At 40.1% G+C, this 27,733-nt stretch overlaps 1 protein-coding gene across 1 annotated transcript in view; it reads right to left on the bottom strand.

The window, feature by feature from the left end:
• Positions 1–23,184, bottom strand: part of LOC128705920 (histone lysine N-methyltransferase trithorax) — a 382,322-nt gene extending 359,138 nt beyond the window's left edge. Inside the window, exon 1 of the mRNA XM_053801012.2 lies at positions 22,949–23,184. Coding sequence (XP_053656987.2) covers positions 22,949–23,110 — 162 coding nt within the window. The 5' untranslated portion in view covers positions 23,111–23,184. The remainder of the gene's footprint in view (positions 1–22,948) is intronic.
• Positions 23,185–27,733: the final 4,549 nt, after the last annotated feature.

The following is a 27,733-nucleotide window of genomic DNA, read 5'->3' as shown; positions in this document are numbered from 1 at the left end:
TGAGCCGAGGCTCCACTGTACTAATTTAATATAAGTTATATACATTGATGGATTGAAGCAGGATTCTACTGGCAGGGCTGCATCTGCTCTTGTTGCTACCTCCCTAGATAAGAACAATAGGTAGTATGTTGAGTTACGTATAAGAATTAGCAACTTGGCATCTACATTGCAAGCTGAATTGTTTGCCATCCTAACCCTTTGACTGTTTTGGTCTTATATATATGTCTTGGGAGCCACCGTTTTTGACGTATATATACTCATAAAATCTAGCGGTTTCAAATCAAGCAGGAGAAAGCTGGGAGGCCCACATGTGAGAGAATGGGTCTGTGTGGTCAGTGTGCACCATATAAAAAAAATCCTGCAGGACGCAGTGCATAATGAGAAAAAAAAAACTCCGTTTTTTTTTTAAATTAAAGTGCCAACTTTGTGGTCTGTTTTCGTATAGTATTTATGGTTGCATTCTCGTTTTCTTGGTCTCATTTGATAGAGTGGAAAACATATTATAGAAATAGAGTGATTTTGATTAGTTTTACTATGAAAAGAACCTTGAAATGGAGCTCAAAGTAGGGGAAATGTTTGATTTTTGCCGATGTTCAAAAGTAAACATGTCATTTTCCAATAAATGTCCAACTAGCCATTCTAATATGCAGTCATGAATGGGTTGACATTATTTATACAATTATTATAATACTGTAGTAGTCTGCATAAACGTAAATCTTCCATTTTTTGTTTGAATAAAAATTCAAAATAGAAAGCAAGAGTAATATCAGAGGGACCTGGGGACATGACTGATGAACAAAGAAAATGTTATTTTAGAGCCAGGAATGTCTGCATTGTTCATTCTGGACCCTATTTAGAAATTGTCATATTATTTTCATGAAATTGGCCAAATTGCCAATTTCTGACCACGTTATTGGGTAGTTGAAATCGGTAAATGGACAGTTTCTTGTACTCATTCGATAGAAAAAATGGAGTTCTAAAGAAATAGCTATGAGTTTGGTCGACTGGAACAATGGAGATAGCCGAAAATAGGGCTCAAAGTGGGCGAAATCACCGAATCGTAAATCGCCGAGGTCGCTAACTTCGCGAGAGCATAATTCCATCAGTTTTCCATCAAATTTCGTTCTTTTGGTGTCATTACAATCAGGAAAAGATTCTCTATCATTTCATAAGAAAACTAATTTTTGTTTTTTTGGGAAATTTTGCGACACCACGAGACACCTCAGGATTTGGGGTTGTGACAGTCAAGGGGCTAATAGCAATAAAGTTTATTTATAACACCAAGTTTGACTCTTATGATTATTACTATTTCTATGTTATCACTGAAGGCTCTTGACTCACATAATAACTAACATGCTCATCAGAGAAGCCAGATACAGATACTCAAAAATCTGGGAAAAGGGAGTTAATGTAAATTATGGATACCATCACACATGGATTACTCCATAATAAAGTGGATAGTTTGCCAACAAAAAAAAAATACTCTCATGGAAAATATAGAATATAACTTCAGTGTCTGTGTTTAGCATTAGGAATATTAGAGTTAAATAATGAGATTGCATGTTAAAGATATGCAGACAGAAGCCTGAGTATATCACTCACTGCAACATGAACATTGATAAGTACATTTATAGAGCAACTTGCAAGGTCAACAGACATATGTTGTAGTAGCCAGGTTTAGGCTTGGTTACAGGTAGTACTTCTGGCAGTTTGACAGACAGATGATTATCAAACCAAATGCAAAGCATGTGGTCAGTCTTATCATCACTTATGAACACTGTGTCCTCAGATAGACAGCATAATAATAGACAGACAGACAGACAGACAGATAGACAGCATAATAATCTACATGATATGTCAAGATATCTCATTAATGAAAATAAGATACATGACATATTTAACAAATTTCCTAAATTTACTTGCCATGGCCGGCCCATGGCCTATGGCCAGGCTCAGAGAGTAGATAAACTCTCGAAACTCTTCAAAGGTATATATCCTCAAAGGTATAAGCAAGTTAACTGTAGATAAAAATTCCAATGTACTCCTGTTAACCCATTTGGGGGCCTAGTTCCTTGGCCTTATGTGTATCCACATGCTCTTGCACATATGGATAGATATGAGGTGTGTAATAAACTAGCCACTTCAGTGGCAAAATCTAAAAATCAAATCTCAAAAAATACTTTGTGCATAACTGAAACATTAATCACCCAGTACTACTCTCTTGATCTATCCCTATATCAAGTACTTATGGTAGTTGTGCAGGGAAATCAACAGCAGCAAATCACGTGAAACCCTTTGTTACCTGCCACACATCTGCTAACACCCCCCCTATTCAAACACTGAAATTTGCTTAGAATTCAAAATATTCACACTTACTATTATGTGCACTATGTACACAGTGCATGAAGCAGAAACATTATCCCCTTAACCCTTTCAGTGTAGAGACCCTTGGCTCTCAAACTTGCTGAGTCAAAGAAAACAAAAAAATTGTTTTATCTCATGAAGCGATACTCTTTTTCCAAAGGCAATGAAACCAAAAGTACGAAATTTGATAGAAAACTTATGGAATTGTGCTCTCGCAATGTTTGTGCACTTTGTGATATTTACACATCACTGATTTCACCCACTTTGCACTCTATTTTTGGCCAATTCCAATGTTCCAGTCCACCAAACTCATAGCTATTTTGCTAGCATTCCTTTTATTCTATCAACTGAGTACAAAAAACTGCCCATTTACCTATTTCAACTACCCAATAAAGTGATCAGAAATTACTAATTTGGCCAATTTCATACAAAATTCAACAACTGACAATTTAAAAATAGGGTCCAGAACAAACAATATAGACATTCCCAGCACTAAATAAAATTTCCCCCGTTCCTTAGTCATGTCTCCAGGCCCCTCTTATATTACATTTGCTTTTATTTTTAATTTTGTGGACATGGGAGTGATAATGTCAGAGGATCTCACTTTCAAAGATCACAACACTGTATAAATCATCTGCTAGAAAAATGACAGGATGGATAATGAGAACCTTCAAAACTAGGGATGCCAAGCCCACAATGACACTATTCAGGTAGCTTGTTCTATCTAGCCTGGCATACTGCTGCACAATGACAGTTGCCTTTCAAGGCAGGTGAAATTGCTGACCTAGAAAACGTACAGAGAACCTCATGGCACACATATACGATAAAACACCTAATTACTAGGAAGGGTTGAAGTTCCTTGACTTGTTATTTCCTGGAATGCAGGCAAGAGAGATGCATGATTATACAGTGGACTCTCATTTTTCATAAGCATTGGAAGTTGTAATTTTCGCAAATCGTAGCTTTTTCGTCAAAGTATTGACTCGCAAATCGTCGTTTGGCTTACAAATAGTCATTCGTCACAGATGCATACAAGCAGCCCCGATGCAGCCACAGTCAGTGTGCCACTGTTTATCAGCGAGTGAGCACGATCCCATGTGTTCATACATTTCATAATATTCCTTTCATTTTAGTGCTTGCAACTGCTAAATAAGCCACCATAGGCCCAAAGAAAGCTAGTGCCAGCCTTTTGGTAAAGGTGACAAACACAATAGAATTAAAGAAAAAGATTGTAGAAAAATACAAAAGTGGTGGTGGCAATGATAGTGGTAGAGGGTGATAGTGATGGTGGCAGAGGGTGGTAGTGAGGGTGGTAGAGGGTGATAGTGATGGTGGCAGAGGGTGGTAGTGAGGGTGGTAGAGGGTGGTAGTGGTTGTGACGGTGGTAGAGGGTGGTAGTGGTTGTGATGGTAGTAGAGGGTGGTAGTGGTTGTGATAGTGGTAAAGGGTGGCAGTGATAGTGGTAGAGGGTGGCAGTGATGGTGGTAGAGGGTGGTAGTGGTTGTGATGGTGGTAGAGGGTGGTAGTGATGGTGGTAGAGGGTAGTAGTGATGGTGGTAGAGGGTAGTAGTGATGGTGGTAGAGGGTAGTAGTGATGGTGGTAGAGGGTGGTAGTGATGGTGGTAGAGGGGGGTAGTGATGGTAGTAGAGGGTGGTAGTGGTTGTGATGGTGGTAGAGGGTGGTAGTGGTTGTGATGGTGGTAGAGGGTGGTAGTGGTTGTGATGGTGGTAGAGGGTGGTAGTGGTTGTGATGGTGGTAGAGGGTGGTAGTGGTTGTGATGGTGGTAGAGGGTGGTAGTGGTTGTGATGGTAGTAGAGGATGGTACTGGTTGTGATGGTGGTAGAGGGTGGTACTGGTTGTGATGGTGGTAGTGGTTGTGATGGTGGTAGAGGGTGGTAGTGGTTGTGATGATGGTAGAGGGTGGCAGTGATGGTGGTAGAGGGTGGTAGTGGTTGTGATGGTGGTAGAGGGTGGCAGTGATGGGGGTAGAGGGTGGCAGTGATGGTGGTAGAGGGTGGCAGTGATGGTGGTAGAGGGTGGTAGTGATGGTGGTAGAGGGTGGTAGTGATGGTGGTAGAGGGTGGTAGTGGTTGTGATGGTGGTAGAGGGTGGTAGTGGTTGTGATGGTGGTAGAGGGTGGTAGTGATGGATGTAGAGGGTGGTAGTGGTTGTGATGGTGGCAGTGATGGTGGTAGAGGGTGGTAATTATGGCTGTAGAGGGTGGTAGTGATGGTGGTAGAGGGTGATAGTGATGGTGGTAGTGATGGTGGTAGAGGGTGGTAGTGATGGTGGTAGAGGGTGGTAGTGATGGTAGAGGGTGGTAGTGATGGTGATAGAGGGTGGGAGGGAGGGTGGCAGAGGGTGGTAGTGATGGTGGTAGAGGGTGGTAGTGATGGTGGTAGAGGGTGGTAATGGTTGTGATGGTGGTAGTGGTTGTGATGGTGGTAGAGGGTGGTAGTGGTTGTGATGGTAGTAGAGGATGGTACTGGTTGTGATGGTGGTAGAGGGTGGTACTGGTTGTGATGGTGGTAGTGGTTGTGATGGTGGTAGTGGTTGTGATGATGGTAGAGGGTGACAGTGATGGTGGTAGAGGGTGGTAGTGGTTGTGATGGTGGTAGAGGGTGGCAGTGATGGGGGTAGAGGGTGGTAGTGATGGTGGTAGAGGGTGGTAGTGATGGTGGTAGAGGGTGGTAGTGGTTGTGATGGTGGTAGAGGGTGGTAGTGGTTGTGATGGTGGTAGAGGGTGGTAGTGGTTGTGATGGTTGTAGAGGGTGGTTGTGGTTGTAATGGTGGTAGAGGGTGGCAGTGATGGTGGTAGAGGGTGGTAATGATGGTGGTAGAGGGTGGTAGTGATGGTGGTAGTGATGGTGGTAGAGGGTGGTAATGATGGTGGTAGAGGGTGGTAGTGATGGTGGTAGAGGGTGGTAGTGATGGTGATAGAGGGTGGGAGGGAGGGTGGCAGAGGGTGGTAGTGATGGTGGTAGAGGGTGGTAGTGATGGTGGTAGAGGGTGGTAATGGTTGTGATGGTGGTAGAGGTTGTGATGGTGGTAGAGGGTGGTAGTGGTTGTGATGGTGGTAGTGGTTGTGATGATGGTAGAGGGTGGTAGTAATGGAGATTTGTGCAATGTGGAGTAGGATGGAAAGATTTGTTGAGGAACATCACCCTAACAAAGCTGTTGCAAGTCATGTCAGCAACATGTACAATAACAATGTCTTGTCACATTTTAGGGAAATTTTAAAGAGATACCAGAAACAGAGTTCTCTGGACAGATATTTAGTGCCACAGGTGTGCAGTGACTCTCAAGCTGGTCCTAGTGGCATTAAAAAACAAAGAAGGAAAGTAACCCCAGAAAAGGACTTGGTACCTGAAGTCAATTTCGCCATCAGTCACACTCTCTGGAACAAATTAATTACCAAAAATGAGGGTCCACTGTATACACTTGGAAAATCCTAGGGTGATTAGTACCAAATTTGCACACGAAAATCACTCCCTATAAAAGCAAAAGACTCAGCAGGCAATGCAACATTCCCCCAATGAAGAGCTGGGGCACTACGAGTATGCTAAGAGACAACACAATAAGTGTCAGGGGGCCAAGACTGTTCAATTGCCTCCCAGCATACACAAGGGGGATTACCAATAGATGCCTGGCTGTCTTTAAGAAAGCTCTGGATAGGCACCTAAAGTTAGTACTTGATCAGCCGGGCTGTGGTTCTTACGTCGGTTTACGTGCGGCCAACAGTAACAGCCTGGTTGATCAGGCCCTAATACATTATGAGGCCTGGTCACAGACCAGGCCAAGGGGGCATAGACCCCTGAAATGCTTTCCAGGTACACTCCAGGTATACACAAAAAATATAAGATTTACTGTTATGCAGACTATTGCATTATTGTAATAATTGTATAATAATGTCAGTTTATTCTTAAAGTTGAACACATACTGGACAAGTGATGTCATCTGTATACTCTGAAATATCAGCAAAAATCAAACATTTCCGTTACTTTGAGCTCCATTTCAAGCAACTTTCATTCCTGAAACCAATCAAAATCCTCTCAAGTTCTGTAATACACCTAGCATCCGACTTACAACCTGCTCGACTTACGACCACTCGACTTACGACCGTGTTTTTTATGCCAAATTTCTGGGAAATAAACAACTACAGTGGATCCCCGCTTAACCCTTTGACTGTCGAAGGGCCAAATCCTGAAGTTGCTTCTGGTGTCGCAAAATATTCGAAAAAAAAAAAATTATTTTTTCTTATGAAATGATAGAGAATCTTTTCCCGATTGTAAAGACACCAAAAAAACGAAATTTGATGGAAAACTGACGGAATTACGCTCTCGCGAAGTTAGCGACTTCGGCGATATTTAAAAATCGGCAATTTCGCCCACTTTGAGCCCTATTTTCGGCTAATTCCGTTATTCCAGTCAACCAAACTCATAACTATTTCTTCAGAACTCTATTTTTTCTATCGATTGAGTACAAGAAACTGCCCATTTACCGATTTCAACTACCCAATAACATGGTCAGAAATTTGCAATTTGGCCAATTTCACGAAAATTAAAAAATACGACAATTTCAAAATAAGGTCCAGAATGAACAATGCAGACATTCCTGGCTCTAAAATAACATTTTCTTTGTTCATCAGTCATGTCTCCAGGCCCCTCTGATATTACTCTTGCTTTTTATTTTGAAATTTTATTCAAACAAAAAATAGATGATTTACTGTTATGCAGACTACTGCAATACTGTAATAATTGTAAAAATTACATCAACCCATTCATGACTGCGTATTAGAATGGCTATTTGGACATTTATTGGACAATGACATCATTTGTTCACTTTTGAACATTGGCAAAAATCAAACATTTCCTGTACTTTGTGCTCCATTTCCAGGTTCTTTTTATAGTAAAATTAATCAAAATCACCTCCATTTCTATAATATAGTTTCCATTCTATCAAATGAGACCATGAAAACGAGAATACAACCTCAAATACTATACGAAAATAGACCACAAAGTCGGCATTTTAATTAAAAAAAACGGTCGGAGTTTTTTTTTTCTCATTATGCACTGCGTGCTCCAGGATTTTTTTTATGTGGTGCACACTGACCACACAGACCCATTCTCTCACATGTGGGCCTACTAGCTTTCTCCTGCCTGATTTGAAGCCGCTAGAATTTATGAGTATATATACGTCAAACACGGTACCTCGCAAACGTATATATACGGCTGCGACAGTCAAAGGGTTAACGATCACCTCTCAATGCGACCAATTATGTAAGTGTATTTATGTAAGTGCGCTTGTACGTGTATGTTTGGGGGTCTGAAATGGACTAATCTACTTCACAATATTCCTTATGGGAACAAATTCAGTCAGTACTGGCACATTAACATACTTCTGGAATGAAAAAATATCGTTAACCGGGGGTCCACTGTATTTGTGTTGTACACAGTGTTTATCCTAAACCTTACAGTATAAAATACAGTACTAACAACATAAAAAGTAAAGTAAAACATGAAATACCAAAATAAAACAATAAAATAAAGTCATTACAAAAATGTTTTGTTGATATTCAGTAGTAAAGTTCGACTTACGACCATTTCGACTTACGGCCGGTTTCTCGGAACCGAGCTCAGTCATAAGTCGGATGGTAGGTGTATATCTTTTATTCTATCAAATGAGACCACAAAACCAAGAATACAACTATAAAAAACACACGAAAATACACCACAAAGTTGCCGTTTTAAATAAAAAACATGATCGCAGTTTTTTTCCTCATTATGCACTGCGTACTTCAGGATTTTTTTTTACATGGTGCACACTTACTGCATAGACCCATTCTCTTACATCTAGGGCCAAATTTACCGCTCACATCTCATCTGAGTGAGCTTAGCTCATGGCGTCATACTACAGGACCGACAATGGCTTCAAACCCATGGTATAATGGGACCAACACTGAAAGGGTTAACCCAGAGCTTACTCTTTCTGGAGAGCTCTAACAAAACACACTGAAAATACTACTTGTAATACTGTTATTAGTTTTGAGTTATGTGCTACATCAAGCCTACAAATCTTACTAACTATAAAGCTTTTTGGCTACCTCACACCAGTAATAGGGTAAAATAAGATAAAACAGACTTAACCCCTTCAGGGTCCAAGGCCAAAATCTGAAGTGGTGCTCCAGTGTCCAAGAAATTTTGAAAAAAAAAAAAAAATTATTTTTCTTACAGAATTAAAGAGCATATTTTTGTGAAGGTAACAAGACAAAAAAAAAAAATCTGATTAGTACTTACCAAGATACAGTGCCAAGAAGTTTGTCAAAAATGATGTGGTGGCGGCAACATCGACGAATTCCACATACGCGCATTACATTATTTTGCGGTTTTTGTTGTTTTTTCTTTTCTTTTCCAATTTTTTCCTATTCCTACTAACATTTGGGGCCTGAGAGACCAATACTGTATATAATGTATATATATAAACTCACTGTATTGAACACAATAACTGCACTAAAGTTATTATCATATTATTGTTTACCACTGTTGTGTATTACAATAAACATGCACAAATCTTGTATAATACTAATGTTCTATCATATATTTACATATTTACAATCACTGGACATGGTTTTAGAACTGCTGGAGCTTGTGGAACTCCTTGAAACAAGGCACCATGCACAGAGGCACCTTACATTCCTCACACATAAACCGAGTGTCTTTGCGTCTTTGTTGCCGTCGTTTTGTTTGTGCACAGACGATGCATCTCTTCTGAGCAAATTTCTTCTGAGTTGAAGGAAGTTGTATTATGAAATGATCACCTTCCCTCCTCAAACGCTTGGGTATATCCTGAGGAATTCGAGGACCGTGTTGTATAGCAGGTGTTCTTACCTGGTACTTCATTATGAGTTGTCTGACAACAGACAAACAAAATTCACCATACGGTGGTCTGTTGCCAGTCTTTATTTGGTACACATTATATGCATTGAGCATTGAAATGTCCATGAGATGGAAGAAAAGTTTCATGTACCACTTGTAACTCTTACGAACACAGTCAACAAAACCAATCTGCATGTCACATTTGTCAACCAAGCGCATGTTTTGTGTATAATCAATCACTGTCACTGGTTTACGAATACGTTCATTAGTCACTCGATCAACTTTGCCACTGTCTTGCATTTCATTACGGTGAATGGTTGTCAACAATGTGACATCTCGTTTGTCATGCCACCGTAATGCCATGATGTCATTGGCAGTAAACACCTGCACGTCATCACCACGAGCACCTGCGTTGAGCCTGGGCATATGTTTACGATTAGAACGCACTGTGCCACACACATCTGTCTTGTTCACTCGCATGAAATCACTGAGTAATGGGCTTGTGTACCAGTTATCGGTATATAATGTATGCCCCTTACCAAGATAAGGTGCCATCATGTTTCTCACTACGTCACCTGAGATACCCAATAACATCTTGGTATCTTTCAATGTTTTACTTCCCGTGTATACAACAATATCCAACACCAGGCCACTGTCACAATCACAGAGTACAAACAGTTTTATACCAAAGCGTTTCCTCTTGCTCGGTATATACTGCTTGAATGACAGTCTACCTTTGAACAAAATCAAAGACTCGTCAATTACAAGATTCTTGAATGGATAAAAGTATATGCTGAACTTTTGTTTGAGATACATGAAAACATTTCTAATCTTGTATAACCTGTCACTTCTGTCAGGCCTGGTTTTGTCAGAGAAGTGCAACATACGTAAGAGTAAGATAAACCTGTTCACTGGTATGATTTCACTGAAGACCGGGGTAGAAATTAGCCGATCTGTGGACCAGTATGCTTTTATATTATGCTTATAGACGTGAGGCATAAGCATTATTGTTGCAAAAAGCAAATACATTTCTGCAACAGTCGTCTCTTTCCACCTGTGTAGTCTTGACTGTGGTGATAAGATCGTATTTGCCATGGTGTACTCAAAATACTTATTACTTTCCCTGACAATAATTTCCATCAATGGCTGGTCAAAGAATAATTCAAAGAATTCCAGTTCATTGGCCGTGGTTCCAAGGGGACAAGTAGGTAGAATTCCACTTTGAGAGTCATCAAAGTGGTGAGGCTTGGGAACAAAATTGGGATTTTGCTGCCAATCCCACATACGGTTTGCTGGTGGATACTGGACATCATAGGCTGGTTGTGCAGGTGGTTGTGGTTGTGGTGGGCTGGTGGCTGGCGCTCCGCTTTGTCCTTGAACTGACGAGTCAGCAGCGTGGGTCCCAGCATGGCCTGGTGAGTCACGCATGGCGGTGCCACTACCATCACCACTAACACCATCCACTGATGCCTGTGGTCTATCCATGCCAAGTGTAGCCACATCATCCTCACTATCACTACCTAAAACTGGTGTTGGGCCACGGGATGTACTCCTCCGGGATGTACTCCGTCCCCTGGGCACAGCATAGGGTACACTACCCGAGCGCATGCGGCGGCGAACATACCGACGCTTCACTGGTGAATATGATTCCTCACTATCACTACTCGAATGATCGTCGAGCGCAATAAAATCACAGTCCACGTCACTATCATCATCATTACTGAAGTCAGAGGCCTGGCCACGCGAAAATATTAGTTTTCTCTTGCGATGAGGAACAACCGACCGTGAGTCACGAGTGCCCACACCAGAGGTAGAAGGTTGAGGATCGTCAGGGTTTTCTGCACAATTATCGACATCCTGGTCATTCTTTTCGGTCACTAACTGATCAAAGCCGTAGAATTCGTCTTCATTTCCACTTCCATCAGTGTCAGAACTATCAGATAGGAAGAGGAGAGTCCCAATTTTCCGGGGAGTGAGAGCTGACTTGCGACGAGGCATGGTGAACAACAGTAACTGAGCTGGCGTTCCCACAATGCTATGCGGGCGCCTAGATTTTTTGTTTATGGCGCACACCCACCACGCAGACCCGTTCTCTCACATGTAGGCCTATGAGCGTTTTCGCGCTAAATTTGACGGCGCTAGAATTTTGGCGTAGATCTACGGTTTGGACACTCAACGTGAAGCCGTAGATCTACGGGACGGACCCTGAAAGGGTTAAGTACAATGGACCCTCGACCAACATTGGCATCGTCTAACGTTAAATCCGACTAGCGATACATTTTAACGCAAAAATTTTGCCTCGACTAGCGCTAAAAAACCCAACCAACGCTGTTCGTTCCGTTCAAGACGGGTCCACTCGTGGCCTGAGCGCACCTCACTTGTCCTGTGGGTGCCAGTGTTTACAAGCCAGCCAGCCACCACGGTCCCATCCAGACATACAATCGGAACATTTCATAATATTATCACAGCGTTTGTAGTGATTACACCTGCAAAATAAGTCACCATGGGCCCCAAGAAAGCTTCTAGTGCCAACCCTACAGCAAAAAGGGTGAGAATTACTATGGATATGAAGAAAGAGATCATTGCTAAGTATGAAAGTGGAGTGCGTGTCTCCGAGCTGGCCAGGTTGTACACAAAACCCCAATCAACCCTCGCTACTATTGTGGGCAAGAAAACGGCAATCAAGGAAGCTGTTGTTGCCAAAGGTGCAACTATGTTTTCGAAACTGAGATTGCAAGTGACAGAAGATGTTGAGAGACTGTTATTGGTGTGGATAAACAAAAAACAGATAGGAGGAGATAGCATCTCTCAAGTGATCATATGTGAAAAGGCTAGGAAGTTGCCTGACAATTTAATTAAAAAAATGCCAGCAACTAGTGGTGATGTGAGTGAATTTAAGGCCAGCAAAGGTTAGGAAGTTTTCTTCAGTCAGAGTTGTCAGAAGTCGAATAGTAGCATACATAGTGTGATAAGGCATGGTGAGAGGTATGCCAGTTCAGGAAGCAGAAAGCGGGACTGTAAAAAGATGTGCAGGAGCTGAGTTCAAGGAGTATATAGACAGTGAAGGACTGAAACCTGAACAAGTGCTTAATTGTGACGAAACAGGCCTGTTTTGGAAGAAAATGCCAAGTAGGACCTACATTACTCAGGAGGAAAAGGCACTCCCAGGACATAAGCCTATGAAAGACAGGCTTACTCTGTTGATGTGTGCCAATGCTAGTGGTGATTGCAAAGTGAAGCCTTTATTAGTGTATCACTCAGAAATTCCCAGAGCGTTCAGGCAAAAGAATATCCTCAAGGCTAATTTGTGTGTGCTGTGGAGGGCAAACAGTAAGGCATGGGTCACTAGGGACTTTTTCTATGACTGGTTACACCATGCATTTGCCCCCAGTGTGAAAAATTACCTCCTGGAAAATAAACTAGACCTTAAGTGCCTCCTGGTATTAGACAATGCTCCTGGTCATCCTTCAGACTTGGCGGAGCAACTTTCTGCGGACGTGAGCTTCATTAAGGTGAAGTTTTTGCCTCCTAATACCACTCCTCTCCTGCAGCCCATGGACCAGCAGGTCACTGCAAACTTCAAGAAACTGTACACAAAAGCTCTGTTTGAAAGGTGCTTTGTAGTGACCTCAGAAACTCAACTGACTCTAAGAGAGTTTTGGAGAGATCACTTTAGCATCCTCAATTGTGTAAACATTATAGGTAAGGCTTGGGAGGGAGTGACTAAGAGGACCTTGAACTCTGCTTGGAAAAAAACTGTGGCCAGAATGTGTAGACAAAAGGGATTTTGAAGGGTTTGAGGCTAACCCTGAGAATCCTATGCCAGTTGAGGAATCCACTGTGGCATTGGGAAAGTCCTTGGGGTTGCAGGTTAGTGGGGAGGATGTGGAAGAGTTGGTGGAGGAGGACAATGAAGAACTAACCACTGATGAGCTACTAGATCATCTTCAACAGCAAGAGGCCACACCTGAGGAAATTGCTTTGGAGGGGAGAGAGAAATTGAAGAAGTTGCCTACTTCAAAGATTAACCCTTTGAGGGTTTTCGTCGTACTAGTACGTCTTACGCGTAGGGGTTTTTGACGTACTAGTACTCATAAATTCTAGCGACCTCAAATCTAGTGGGAGAAAGCTGGTAGGCCTTCATATGAAAGAATGGGTCTATGTGGTCAGTGTGCACAGTCTAAAAAAAATCCTGCAGCACACGGTGCATAATGAGAAAAAAAAAACTTTTTCCATTTTTTTTTAATAAATCAGCGACTTTGCAGTGTATTTTCGTATAGTATTTATTGTTGTATTCTAGTTTTCTTGGTCTCATTTTATAGAATGGAAGACATATTACTGAAATTGAGATGATTTTGACTGGTTTTACAATGAAAGGTGCCTTGAAATTGAGCTCAAAGTAGCAGAAATGTTCGATTTTTACCAAACTTCAAAAGTAAACAAATCGTGCCAAGCGTGCAATACACGTCAACTGGTGAGTCTAATATTCTTTCACAAGTGCACCAATAATATTTATACCATTTTTTACACTAATGCAGTAGTCTGCATAACAGTAAATCTTATATTTTTTGTGAGAATAAAAATTCAAAGTGGAAAGCAAAAGAATATAAGAGGGGCCTTGAGACGTGACTAATGACTAGAGGAAATGTCATTTTAGTGCCAGGAATGTCTTTCTTGTTTATTCTGGACCCTATTCCGAAATTGGCATCTTTTGAAATTTGTGTGAAATTGGCAAAATTGCTAAATTCTGACCACTGTACTGGATAGTTGAATTTATAAATGGGTGGTTTCTTGCACCCATTCGATAGAAAAAATGGAGTTCTAACGAAATATTCATGTTTTTTGTCGACTAGTACAGTGAAATTGGCCGAAAATGGGGCTCAAAGTGGGCAAAATCGCCGATCCGTAAACATCGCCGAGACCGCTAACTTTGCGAGAGCATAATTCCGTAAGTTTTCTATCAAATTTCAAACTTTTGGTGTCGTTATGATCGGGAAAAGATTCTCTATCTTTTCATAAGAGAAAATAATTTTTTTTTTTTTTTAAATTTGGCCGACCCTGAGAACGAGTTTCGGAGAGGGCCTGTCGACCCTCAAAGGGTTAAGGAAATGTGTGCAATGTGGCTTAAAGTGCAAACCTTTTTTGATGAAAATCACCCTCACACAGCTACTGCAAGCTGTGTTGGCAACCTGTACACTGACAGTGTTGTGAAACACTTTAGGAATGTCATAAAGGAACGGGAGGTACAGGCCTCTATGGACAGATATGTTGTGCGACAGAGGTCCGGTGACTCTCAAGCTGGTCCTAGTGGCATTAAAAGAAGAAGGGAAGTAACCCTGGAAAAGGACTTGCCACCTCAAGTCCTAATGGAAGGGGATTCCCCTTCTAAACACTAACACCATCAACACTCTCCCCTCCTCCTATCCCATCAATCATCACCAGATCTTCAATAAAGGTAAGCGTCATGTAACTGTGCATGTCTTCTTCAGTTTGTGTGTATTAAAATTAATATTTCATGTGGTAAAATTTTTTTTTTTTTCAATACTTTGGGGTGTCAGGAATGGATCAATTTGATTTCCATTATTTCTCATGGGGAAAATTAACTCGACTAACGATAATTTTGATTACCGATGAGCTCTCAGGAACGGATTAATATAGTTGGTCGAGGGTCCACTGTAGTCTTTTAGTACTAGGATCAGTCTGTCCAAAATGCCCCGGCATGATAATGGCTTTTTTTTTGTACCTAACAAATTATAAAATGTAATCACAAATTGTAACCTTTGCAAAGAAATAAATTTTGTATTATATTTGTATACAAGGAACAAGTATACATCTCTGACATACCACATGTACAACTCAACCTGTTCAGAATTTCCATGAATACAAAAGCCCCCAAAAAATAGGTAACTTGATGCCTGAAATGCCATGCATTCCCTATCTGCCAACAGCTTTAATAACATGTGTAAAAACATCTTTTAAATCTTACTTCAATATCAGGTAATTAACTGCAAATACTCAGGCATCATTGTTATCACTACATTTCTACCAGAACAATGTGTATTTCAATTAACCTGATGGACAGTAAACTATAAATTATCTGTAAATATCCACTACACCATTTATAACCTGTCTCGTTATACTTAATGTCAATTCCTTTTCAAGAGATAGCCTACTCTTAATATTTTTTTTTTTATCTCAACTACCTTATGATTGGAATGAATTACTCATGCTGTACTGTCACATGACCAAAATTATGCTAGGACAAGAATTAAGTTAGAATTAAGTTTTAGAATTAGTTTGCCTGAAATGCTTACACAATCAATTACTTTTTGTATTTGTATAATTGTATCAAAAACAGTAACTAATTGAACTTCAAGCCCAACCAGTTTAACTTCAATGTATCTGTTTCCAAGAAATAAAGATTTTCCTTTTCATTTAGCATTTTCATTAGTGTAGAGCCTTTTGCAGTAAGAGTAAATAATTATAAGGCTATTATTGAATGTTGGTCCTTGGCAAAATCCAGGCATTATTGTATATACTCAGCTCCTCTACATAGGGCAGTTTCTTGTAAATAAGACTAGTCAAGAACATAGAAAGGACTTTTTAGTGCATGTTATTCAATTTTCAATGCAGTTTTTCAATCATATTTATGAAAAACTGTACTAGAGAGAGAAGTTTTACAAGAGCTGAATGTACATATTTTACAATGTTTACAACTTATCTTCACCAAAATGAGAGGAGATATAACAAAGACCTTGAAGAGAGACTCAGATTCTAGGCACCCACAAAAAAAAAAAAAAAAAAACAAGGGAAATTGTCCTAATTAAAACGAACTACAGCTACAGCCTACTGATACTGTTAACAAGATAAATTACTTTTTCTCAAGCATAGGATCAAATCTCGCCAGTAAAATCCCAGGTACCAATGCCCGAGCAAGTGATTACTGTACTTGGATGAGAATTTCCCAACCTCCTCGTATCTTGCACCAACTGAGCCCACAGCAGTCACTACAATTATTAAGTAGCTTAAAAATTAATCAGAAAATCTGGCTCAAGTCACACCATTATTGTACACACAAGCGGCACATGTTCTTTCACCAGCTATTTCATTACTCTTTAACCCTTTGACTGTTTCAGTCGTATATATACATGTACGTCTTACGAGCCACTGTGCTTGACGTATTATCACGCATAAATTCTAGTGGCTTCAAATCAAGCGGGAGAAAGCTGGTAGGCCTACATGCGAGAGAATGGGTCTGCATGGTGGGTGTGCACCCTATGAAAAATATCGGGGACTCAGTGGTGCATTGTAGGAACACCATCTTGGTAGCCCATTTTCACCATGCCTCACAGTAAAAAGTACCTCACTCCTCGGCGGATTGGAGGTCTTTTGTTCCTAAGTGATACCTCTAACAATGACGGAAGTGCCAGTGAAAATGAATTTCATGGTTTTGGAGAGGGTGTGACCGAAAGCAGTGCCCATAATAACGTAATTAGTGATGAAAATCCAGATGACCCACAACCTTCCACCTCTGGTGCTGGGCCATCTCATTCATGTTCACCTGTACCAGGACGAAAGAGGAAACTATTTGCCCATGTACAAGACTCAGATGTGAGCAATGAAAGTGATAGTGATTTCAAAGCTACTGAAAGCAGTTCCAGTTGCGACAGTGAAGGCGAATATTCTCCTGTGAAACGGAAGTATGTACAACGCAGCATGTATTCTGGTAGTGTGGCATATGCTGTTCTAAGGGCTGTGACAAGATTTATGTAGGTGAAACAGCAAGAAACCTCGACACCCGCCTCAATGAACACATTTACGCATGTAGGAACGATAACTTGAACAACGCCTGTGTACAACACCGAAATTCCACCAATCATCTCATGAAATTCAGGGACACCCAATTAGTGATCAAAGAAACTAATTTCCGCAGATGCAAGTGCCTCGAATCAGCACTGATCGCTGTTTCGAATACAATTAAACAAAACAACGGCAGCTTCACCATCTCTGAAGTCTTAGCAAGAATCCTCCTGAAAACAGTAAACCCTGCCATCACATAGTCTCTCCTGTTATACTACACAAAGCACATTACAGAGAGTGAACACTGAAAAAGGCCTTCTCTATACAGTCTACATTTGTCCAACCTATTTTTATGTTACCCAAGTGATAGCTTTTATATCCTTTTACTCATGTACGAATTAATTGATCTACCATATTGTCACTACTACTACTACTACCATTAGTGAACATTGAAATGGTACCTCACTAGTATTGCACCTCACTCTGAGCCTTTATATACCCTCTGTGTCCATATACTGTTTGTATCGGCTTGACAAAGCTCCTGGAGAGCGAAACGTTGCCACAATAAAATGTCACATTAGTTGAACTTGTGTCCTTTTACTTTACATACCGTCGGTAATTCTACCAACATTATTACAATTCTTTCACCAAGGTCATGGCTACACCGGTGGAAGGACAACTGTGGCAGAGATGTATCTGTTCTTTGCCACAATAATCCTTATGCCACACGTGTATAAGCACAGAGTCAACACATACTGGTCGACAATCCGCCTGATTTCAACCCCAGCTTTCAGTAACATTATACCAGTGAATCTATTTGTGCTACTGTTATGTATGCTACACTTTTCAGACAAAACAAGGCCTGACAGAAGCAACAGGTTATATACGATCAGGAATGTGTTCATGTACCTAAAACAAAAATGCTGTATGTATTTTTATCCCTTCAGGAAGCTTGTTATTGACGAGTCTTTGATTTTGTCCAAAGGCAGACTGTCATTCAAGCAGTATATACCAAGCAAGAGGAAATGCTTTGGTATAAAGTTATTTGTACTGTGTGATTCCAAAAGTGGTCTGGTTTTGGATATAAATGTGCACACTGGCAGTAATACATTGCAAGACACCAGGAAGTTAGTGGGCATCTCTGGTGATGTGGTTAGAATAATGATGGAACCATATCTTGGTAAGGGGCATACTTTATATACTGATAACTGGTACACAAACCCTTTACTCACTGATTTCTTGCGAGTGAACATGACAGACGTGTGTGGCACAGCGTGTGGAAATCGTAGACATATGCCTAGGTTCGACTCAGGCACTCACAGAGGTGAAGTTCAGGTTTTTTTGCCAATGACATCATGGTATTTTAAAAGGTGGCATGACAAACGTGATGTCACATTGTTGACATCAGTTCACCGACACAAAATGGTAGGCACTGGCAAGCAGAATAGAGAGACCAATGAACCCATTGTAAAAACCTGCAGCTGTGATGGACTACAACCTTAATATGCGCTTAGCGGACAAATGTGACATGCAGATTGGGTTTGCTGATTGTGCTTGCGAGAGTTATAAGTGGTACATAAAATTCTTTTTCCATCTTCTTGACATTTCCATGCTGAATGCTTATAATATGTATAAGTTGAAGACCAACAACAAATCCAAATATGGTGAATTTTGTTTGTCACTTATCAAACAAATAATATTCAAGTACCAAGGAACAACACTTGAAATAGACCAGCGCCCACGAAATTATCAACACATGCCATTTCATTTGAGGCCTGGTGATCACTACCCCATACCAATGCCTCCTACTACTTTCAAGAAAAATGCTCAGAAGAGGTGTTATGTCTGTGCACATACCCAGGTAATACCATAAAATGCCCTCAAAAATGCAGACACTCGTTTTGTGTGTGAGGAGTGTAAAACACCAATGTGCATACACCCATGTTTCAAAGAATTCCACAAGCTGCAGCAGTTCTAGGACAGTGTCCAGTGATTGTACATATGTACAGTGGAACCTCAAAAATCGAACTTCTCCCAACACAACCAATTATGTAAGTGTATTTTTGTAAGTGCTTTTATATGTGTATTTTTGAGGGTCTAAAATGGACTGATCTAATTTACATTATTCCTCATGGGAACAAATTCATTCGGTAAAGGCACTCGAACAGCCTTCTGGACCAAAGAAAGTTCGATATTTGAGGTTCCACTGTATATATATTATAGAACAATAGTAATAAACATTTTTTTATATATTGTTTGTGTAAACAAGTTTTGTAAACAATATGATACTAGTGTTTTTGCTATAACTGCTACATTCAACGAATATATATATGATCATTGCACCATACTTTGGTCTCACAGGCCACGTAAGTTATGTGAAAAAATAAAATAGTAAAAAAAAAAAAAAAAAAAAAAAAAAAAAAAAAAAAAAAAAAAAAAAAAAAAACCTTTGAATGCAAGGAAACCAAAGTTTACCAGGTGAGCGGCATTCGCTGCTGTCATACGCAGCTCATTTTCTGCCAACTTTATGCCTCTATATCTCGGTAAGTACTGATCACAATTTTTTTTTGTGGGGGGGGGGGGGGGGCTTAAAAAAAACAGAAAATTTATCTTATCATTTTCATAAGAATTATTTTTTTTTTTAATATTTTTCGACACCAGGAGACACTTCAGGATTTGGGGTTGCGATAGTCAAAGGGTTGACAAATCAACCCCACAGATGTAAACAACTACAGGTCCATATCAAACTTACCATTGCTATCCAAAATCTTCGAGAAACTCATTCACAAGAGATTACGTATATTCCTTTATAGCAGCGCAAAGTATCCTCAATTTGACTTCAGAAAAAGCAAAAGCACAAACAATGCAATTGTTTGTGCTTTACACTGCACTTGAAAAAAATGAATATCCACTAGGACTCTTCACCGACCTAAGGAAAACTTTTGATACAGTAGACCACGGCATCCTACTCCACAAACTTGATTATTATGGTATAAGAGGCCACACACTTACATATTTCAAACCCTACCTTACTAACAGGCATCAATATGTCTCTATTAAAGACATAATCTCATCAACAAGACCACTGGACACTGGAGTACCACAGGAAAGTGTCCTTGGTCCCTTGCTCTTCCTCTTATACATCAATGATCTTCCTAATGTATCTCTTTGCTGACACCACGACTTGTTATCTCCCATCCTAATCTTGCCTCACTTAACACTATTGTTAATGAAGAGCTAGTAAAAATACTGACCTGGATAACTGCTAATAAACTTACACTTAATACTGACAAAACCTTCTACATTATGTTTGGTAACAGAGCAGGTGTTGCCCAGCTGAACATTATGATTGACAACACTCTTATTACTAAACATAATGAGGGCAAATTCCTGGGCCTGCACCTTGACAGCAACCTGAAATTCAACACCCATATCCAACACAACAAAAAAATATCCAAAACAGTTGGGATCCTCTCCAAGATACATTACTACTTATGGTACCACAATCAGCCCTATTCACACTATATTATTCACTCATCTATCCCTACCTCACCTATGCTATTTGTGCCTGGGGATCAACAGCAACAACCCACCTCAAGTCAATAATAACCCAACAAAAAGCTGCAGTAAGAATTATTATGCAATTCCCCCCCCCCACTCTTCAAAGAACTAAATTACTCACTGTACAAAACATTCACACCTACTACTGTGCTACCTACATTTACAGAACCATAAATTTTAATATTAACCCCTAAACTAAAACACCTTGATAGTTGCAACAAGACCCATAGACACAATACCAGACACAAAAATCTCTATAACATTCCTCGTGTCCGGCTAAATTTCTACAAAAATTCGATGTAAATAAATGGGCCTAAAATGTGGAACTCCCTGCCTGAAAACTCTTGAACTGCAGACTCAACCACCATTTTCAAAACTACTGTTAAAAAACATCCCAGGTTCTCTACACATATGCTGCTATGTATGATAATTCTATGTAACCGTATTTGTGTATACCTGAATAAACTTATTTACTTACTATAATCTCATCTCCCTAACACCCCATCATCATCTAACTATATGAAAACCACTTACTCTCTTTTTTTGTATCATGAACACATTCAGAACAATACTTACTCTTGTTATCTATAATTCCCCCTAATTTACACTTACACTTACCCAAATGACTGTAAACATAAAATTTATAATATAGCTATTGCCTAATATATCTTAAGTTAGTCTTAAGTTTGCCTAATATACTCTCCCAATATAGAAGCTTTAATAGAAACAGTGTTTCATGCCAAGCTAAAACCATTTCCATTACTAAATTTACTAATTGTAATATTGTTGTATGTTCTGTACTACCTCACATATAAATCTAATTAATCACTTCAGTTACCTAACTTTTATATCAGTATACAATAAGGTATATTAAAATGTACTGATACAAAACTTGTGTTAACACAGTAAGAATTAGGATTAGTCTGCCCAAAATGCTTAGGCATGCTAGTGGCCTTCTTTGTAATTAATATTCTATAATATGTAAACCACACATTGTAAACTTTGCAAGGAAATAAACATTTTCATTTTTGTGTAAATTATTTCAAAGATAATAGGAAAAAAACAAAAGACTTTGGGCTGAAATGTTGTATGAGGGCCGAGCAACAGTTAGTATTTGTCACATGAACCGAGCCAATCACAGGGAATATATACAAACTGATGAGCAAGATGCACCATTTTGATCAATGTAAATAAAGACATGCCAGTCCTATCTGTTGATAACTCAGCAAGGCAGATTGTTACAGCAGGTTATGCTAGGTTTCATTAGGTTTAATCCAACTGAACACAAAACTATCTCCATAGTAGAACCAAATTAACATTGTACATCCTAAACTATATTTCTTCGCCAAAAATATGCCAAGGATCAACATTTACTTATTACCTGATTATATTCATTAGGAAGCATTAAACCAGTAAAGATCATACACTGCCTGGGTAATGGGAGGTAATCATAGCTGATCCAAGGAATGATAGCTCCAATCTCTTGGATCAAGAGCCCTTTGCCAGCATTAATTCAACCACACAGATTCTGCCAGCTCTGACCAGATTAGGAATATAAATTTTTGCTACATACTTAGGATTATATTTATATTTGTCAAAAAAAAAAACTGACTCCAAAGGACTTAATTTTTTGAGGAATTATAGTTATATCGCAGATTATCATAAAAATGCCACTTTTGTACATTTATAATTATATACATGAAAACCATTAGCACTTAACACAATTCACAGTTTAAATTACTAAACTGTAAAATACTTGTCATTACCTTGTTTAAGGTAAAAAGTGTTCACAAACTTTGTCATCAAATTAGTGAAGATTTGTTTTATGAAATTCGTTTATTTACCTTGCAAGGTTATACTCACTATGGAATTAACATTTACATGTAAGTTTTAAAGGTAATTTATGAATATATGAATACAGTTTAGTAGGTTTGTATAATATACGTTAAGAGGTGTAACTGCCATACAAATGTTAACTGACAGGTCTTTAAATCACTTCAATTTGTGTAACAAAGTTCCACGCAGCTTTTCCTTTTTGTAAATGATAACTGACATAATGAAGAGCTTTCCTGGGAGAAGAATAAGGAGAGTAGTTGAGAATGTTGAGTGAGAACAATGTTTGTGTTGAACTATGGTGGCGTCACAACCCTGACAACACAAGCATCAAAATGTTGGCCAAGCACCGTGCACTTAACAAGGCCACCCTGGCCACCACAAGGATATAAGCAAGACAAGGAAGAGAGTAGAGAGCCACAGGAAGGGGAGTATATTGCATGCTATTGATTGGAAGCGGTGGTAGTTGGCGCCATGTTGCGCCAGACTCCACTTGCTCCACTTGGCTCCTCACCTCTTCTGACTCTCCAAATATCTGCGTGAACAGATCCAGGCCTCTTCGTATTCTTCCTGTATATAGCTCCTCGGGGGTGTTACCTCCACAACTTCCTCGGTACCGCACTCGCTTTCGTGTGTTTAACTTAAGAGCTTTGCCCGGGAACCTGAATTTCGCCATGGTCACATAAACTGTCTGCAACGGAAACTGAGGAGGTTGTTCCCGCGTGATAAAAACTCCTTCAAGTTCCAATAATACGCATCATCTATAAAAAATGATTATATAAAATTTTATTAATAGACAAAAAAAGGAGTTAATATTAAATAAATATATGTATTCTGAATGATGTCAAGCGGTAGTGTATTATATTAGATTTAGGGAGAAAAATGAGTGGGAAATGTTTTTAAAAGAGTGTGATTGTTGTTGATGAGTTGTGGTGGCGCACAAGGTGGTGGCGGCGGCTGGTGTGGCGCAGGCGGTGGCGGCGGCGGTGGCGGTGGTGGCGGCGGCGGCGGCGACGACGGCGCCGGTAGCGGCAGCAGCGATGGCACCGGCGGTGGCGGCGACGACGACGATGACGGCAGCGTCGTCGATGGTGGCAGCACTGGTGACGGTAGAGGCGGCGACCGTAGAAGCAGTAAGAGCAGGAGCGGCAGCGGCAGCAGCTGCGGCGGCGGAGGCCACGACGGCAGCAGCGGCGGCGGCGGCGGCGGCAGCATCTGCCCGCCAAAGTATAGTATTAGTGGTGTAGTAGGAGGCGGCGGTGCGGGTGTAGGGGCCGCCAGAGGGGCGCTCAACTAACATTACCACACAAACACTCACTAATAAATATTAATAAAGTCAAGATAATAAAGGCAGTAATGGCGCCTCACAACACGTGCAACTGTTGGTAAACAATCTCACTTTCAGAAAACGTTTCCACACATATTTCTCCGAAAAGAAACACAAATTTCATTTCAGATGACTGTATATAATGTTGGATCACAACACAAGATACACTCACACTATTATAATCTAATATAATGTTAATATTACTTATAATAAAGACATTACTTGTCTTACAAAACATCAATAATACATTAATAACAAACGTTGCTGCTCCAAATATAAACATAAACTGACGACCAATGATCTCATAAATGTAAATTTTATAATAATTACCTTATTAATCGTGATAATATATTTTTTTTATTTAGCACAAGTTGATTGACTTTTTTTTTTCTTTTATTTTCAGTAATATATCGTTGCAACTGAGAATATTATAAGTTACTTTCTTTCTAAACTTTATTAAGCCAATGTAGTTCTTAGTGTAATTATATATAAATATTTGCTGTAAATTTCTCTTTTTTTTCATAAATCAATTTAGTTCCTATACGCGTTCCTTCATTTCAAATATTTCGTATAGATGAATTATTAATATATAGTGTACATATTGCGCAGTCTATTATATAATACACTGTATAAAGAAATATTTTATAGACTCGCTGTTCACAGTTTCCCAAATAAATATTTTACGAAAACGGATACACAGGAATGAGGTTCTATTTTTTTTGAGTAATGACTGAGTAGATATACAAAGATGTGGCAAGTCTTGCTAGGTGTAGATTTTTTTTTTTAAACAACAGAAGGCATCTAGCCACATCTTATAAATACCCTGATCTATATTTGTCTGCCTAACATATCTATCACGCAGACAAATGTTCCTCTCATACTCCATCAAACAGAAACAATTTTAAAAACATATTAATATCTTTATCTACTACAAGTACATGTTATACAGGTCTAGCTGACATCAATGACATATTACTATATAGAAAGCCACTTGTTATGCTCAGCATTTCGGGTAAATTAGGTCAGTTTTGTCCCAGGATACGACCCACACCAGTCGACTAACACCCAGGTACCTACTTGCTGCTAGGTGAACAGGACAAGTGTAAGGAAATGCGTCGAAATGTTTCTACCCCGCCGGGAATCGAACCCGGGACCTCCGTGTGTGAAGCGAGAGCTTTGCCAGCCAGGCCACGGGGTCATATTTGTAAGTTATATAACGTTTGTAGTGGTCATTATATGTTAAAATACAACTATTAATACTAATTATAATTCAGTATTACTGTATAGGACATACTTTATCACATAGGATGGTTTCCCTATAATACTCCATCATGTAGAATGGATTAATATATAAAGAAATTCAAGGTGTTAATCTGAACTTGGTTCGATAATTACGGAAGCTTAATTAAGAATTTCTATTTTGAGCTCGTCCACACATACACACCAACGAAGAGTCGGGGCCAGAAGCTGTGAATCGACCCCCGACGCCGCATATAGGTGAGTACATATAAGTTAGTGCGCGCGCTCACGCACACGAACACACTGGTGTACAGTATTATGTAGTTCTGCAAGTCCATCATTTAAGCTAAATATTACTGTATAATTGTCTGTAGCCGATCATATTATTATATGATAAATAATGGAATTTGACAGAGTACATTGTGAGGGCTTACCTTGCAGGCAGCTGGTGTGAACCAGATGATGCAGACACTCCTACAGCTGGTGTCTTAACCTCAGGTGTATTACCCATGTGGGGCCACCGACTGTTATTCACTAAGTAATAATAATAATAATAATAATAATAATAATAATAATAATAATAATAATAATAGGAGCCTGAGGACAATGAAATCCGACAGAATTTTATGTAGGTTCGCGGCTCGTGTCCTGTGCCCTGATGGCTAAAGTTCTCGCTTCACACGGCGAGGGTCTGTGTTCGATTCCCAGCACGGGTAGAAACATTGGGCGGGTTTCTTTACACCGATTGTCTATGTTAACCCATCTGTAAAATGGGTACCTGGGAGTTAGTCGACTGATGTGGGTCGCATCCTGGGACAAGGACCTAATTTGTCAATCGCATCTGCTAGAAAAATGACAGGATGGATAATGAGAACCTTCAAAACTAGGGAGGCCAAGCCCATGATGACACTCTTCAGGTCACTTGTTCTATCTAGGCTGGAATATTGCTGCACACTAACAGCACCTTTCAAGGCAGGTGAAATTGCCGACCTAGAAAATGTACAGAGAACTTTCACGGCGCGCATAACGGAGATAAAACACCTCAATTATTGGGAGCGCTTGAGGTTCCTAAACCTGTATTCCCTGGAACGCAGGAGGGAGAGATACATGATTATATACACCTGGAAAATCCTAGAGGGACTAGTACCGAACTTGCACACGAAAATCACCCACTACGAAAGCAAAAGACTTGGCAGACGATGCACCATCCCCCCAATGAAAAGCAGGGGTGTCACTAGCACGTTAAGAGACCATACAATAAGTGTCAGGGGCCCGAGACTGTTCAACTGCCTCCCAGCACACATAAGGGGGATTACCAACAGACCCCTGGCAGTCTTCAAGCTGGCACTGGACAAGCACCTAAAGTCAGTTCCGGATCAGCCGGGCTGTGGCTCGTATGTTGGTTTGCGTGCAGCCAGCAGCAACAGCCTGGTTGATCAGGCTCTGATCCACCAGGAGGCCTGGTCTCAGACCGGGCCGCGGGGGCGTTGACCCCCGGAACTCTCTCCAGGTAAACTCCAGGTATAACAAGGGGCTTTCTATATAGTAGTATCTCAGCTAGAACTGTAGACCATGTACTTGTAGTAAATAAAGATATTATTATCATTATTATTATTATTATTATTATTATTATTATTATTATTATTATTATTTTTTTTTATAAAGCGACAGTGACAACCCTTGATTATATTTGGCTTAAGATTTTGTTCGGTTTTTTAACCCTGGAGGGTTAGCCACCCAGTATTACACAAGAAAGGTAGTGCGTCATCGAGGACTGGTGGTAGAGCAGGAAACATTGTTGGAGGGAGGGAGAGGAAGGGAAATAGGAGAGAGGAGTAAGGTACCTAGTATTTATAGCACATCGTGGACTGTCTTATTTCTATTGGGGTCCTCCATCTTGTCTCCCAGGATGCGACCCATGCCAGTTGACTAACACTCAGGTACCTACTTGCTTTCTAGGTGAAAGGAACAGCGGTGTAAGGAAACACGCCCAATGTTTTCATCCTTTCCGAGGATCGAACCACGGACACTAACCGTGTGAAGCGAGAGCGTTGCCTATCAGGCCACGGATAACCTTAACCTGAAAGGCTAATAACCCAAGAATCACTGTGGCTTATTCTTAGTTAGTGTAATATGTTTATTATGCACCCCATACCCATCCTGTGGGCGGTAGTCAGAAGATTAGAGATACATAATTGGTCCAGGGACTGGACTCCAAAGTTTTGGTAGCTGAGCAAGTTACAGAGGTAATGAACTCACTCACGAAATCGTAATGACACGATTACAAACAAACCATACCACGGGCGGGATTTGAACCCACGACGGCCTGGAGTTTTGAGACTCTCTGACTGCGGGTTCAAATCCCGCCCGTGGTATGGTTTGTAATGAACTCACAATTTACAAAGGTAATGAACTGCAGGTAGGTGTGGTCACAATCAGTGTGTGTGTGACTCAATCAATATTTGCATCAATAACTCATTACAGTTGTGACCGGGTGTGGAAGTGTGAATTGCTCATTACTCTATAATTTGTTCATGATTGTAGCCATGTATAAACGTAAGTAACCATTCTTACAGGATTCATTACCTTTGTAACTTGTGAGTTCATTACCTTTGTGCCTAGTTCAGCTATCAAAACTTTGGGGGCCCTGTCCCTGGACCTATTACGTACCTCTGTAATCTGTTGTTGAATTAGACACATGTGCAACTCTTGGGTATCTTTATTGAGGAAACG

Source organism: Cherax quadricarinatus, chromosome 3, assembly GCF_038502225.1.
Source record: "Cherax quadricarinatus isolate ZL_2023a chromosome 3, ASM3850222v1, whole genome shotgun sequence".
Taxonomy (NCBI): domain Eukaryota; kingdom Metazoa; phylum Arthropoda; class Malacostraca; order Decapoda; family Parastacidae; genus Cherax; species Cherax quadricarinatus.
Note: the sequence above shows the minus strand (reverse complement) of the source record. Positions and strands in the feature narration are given on the sequence as shown.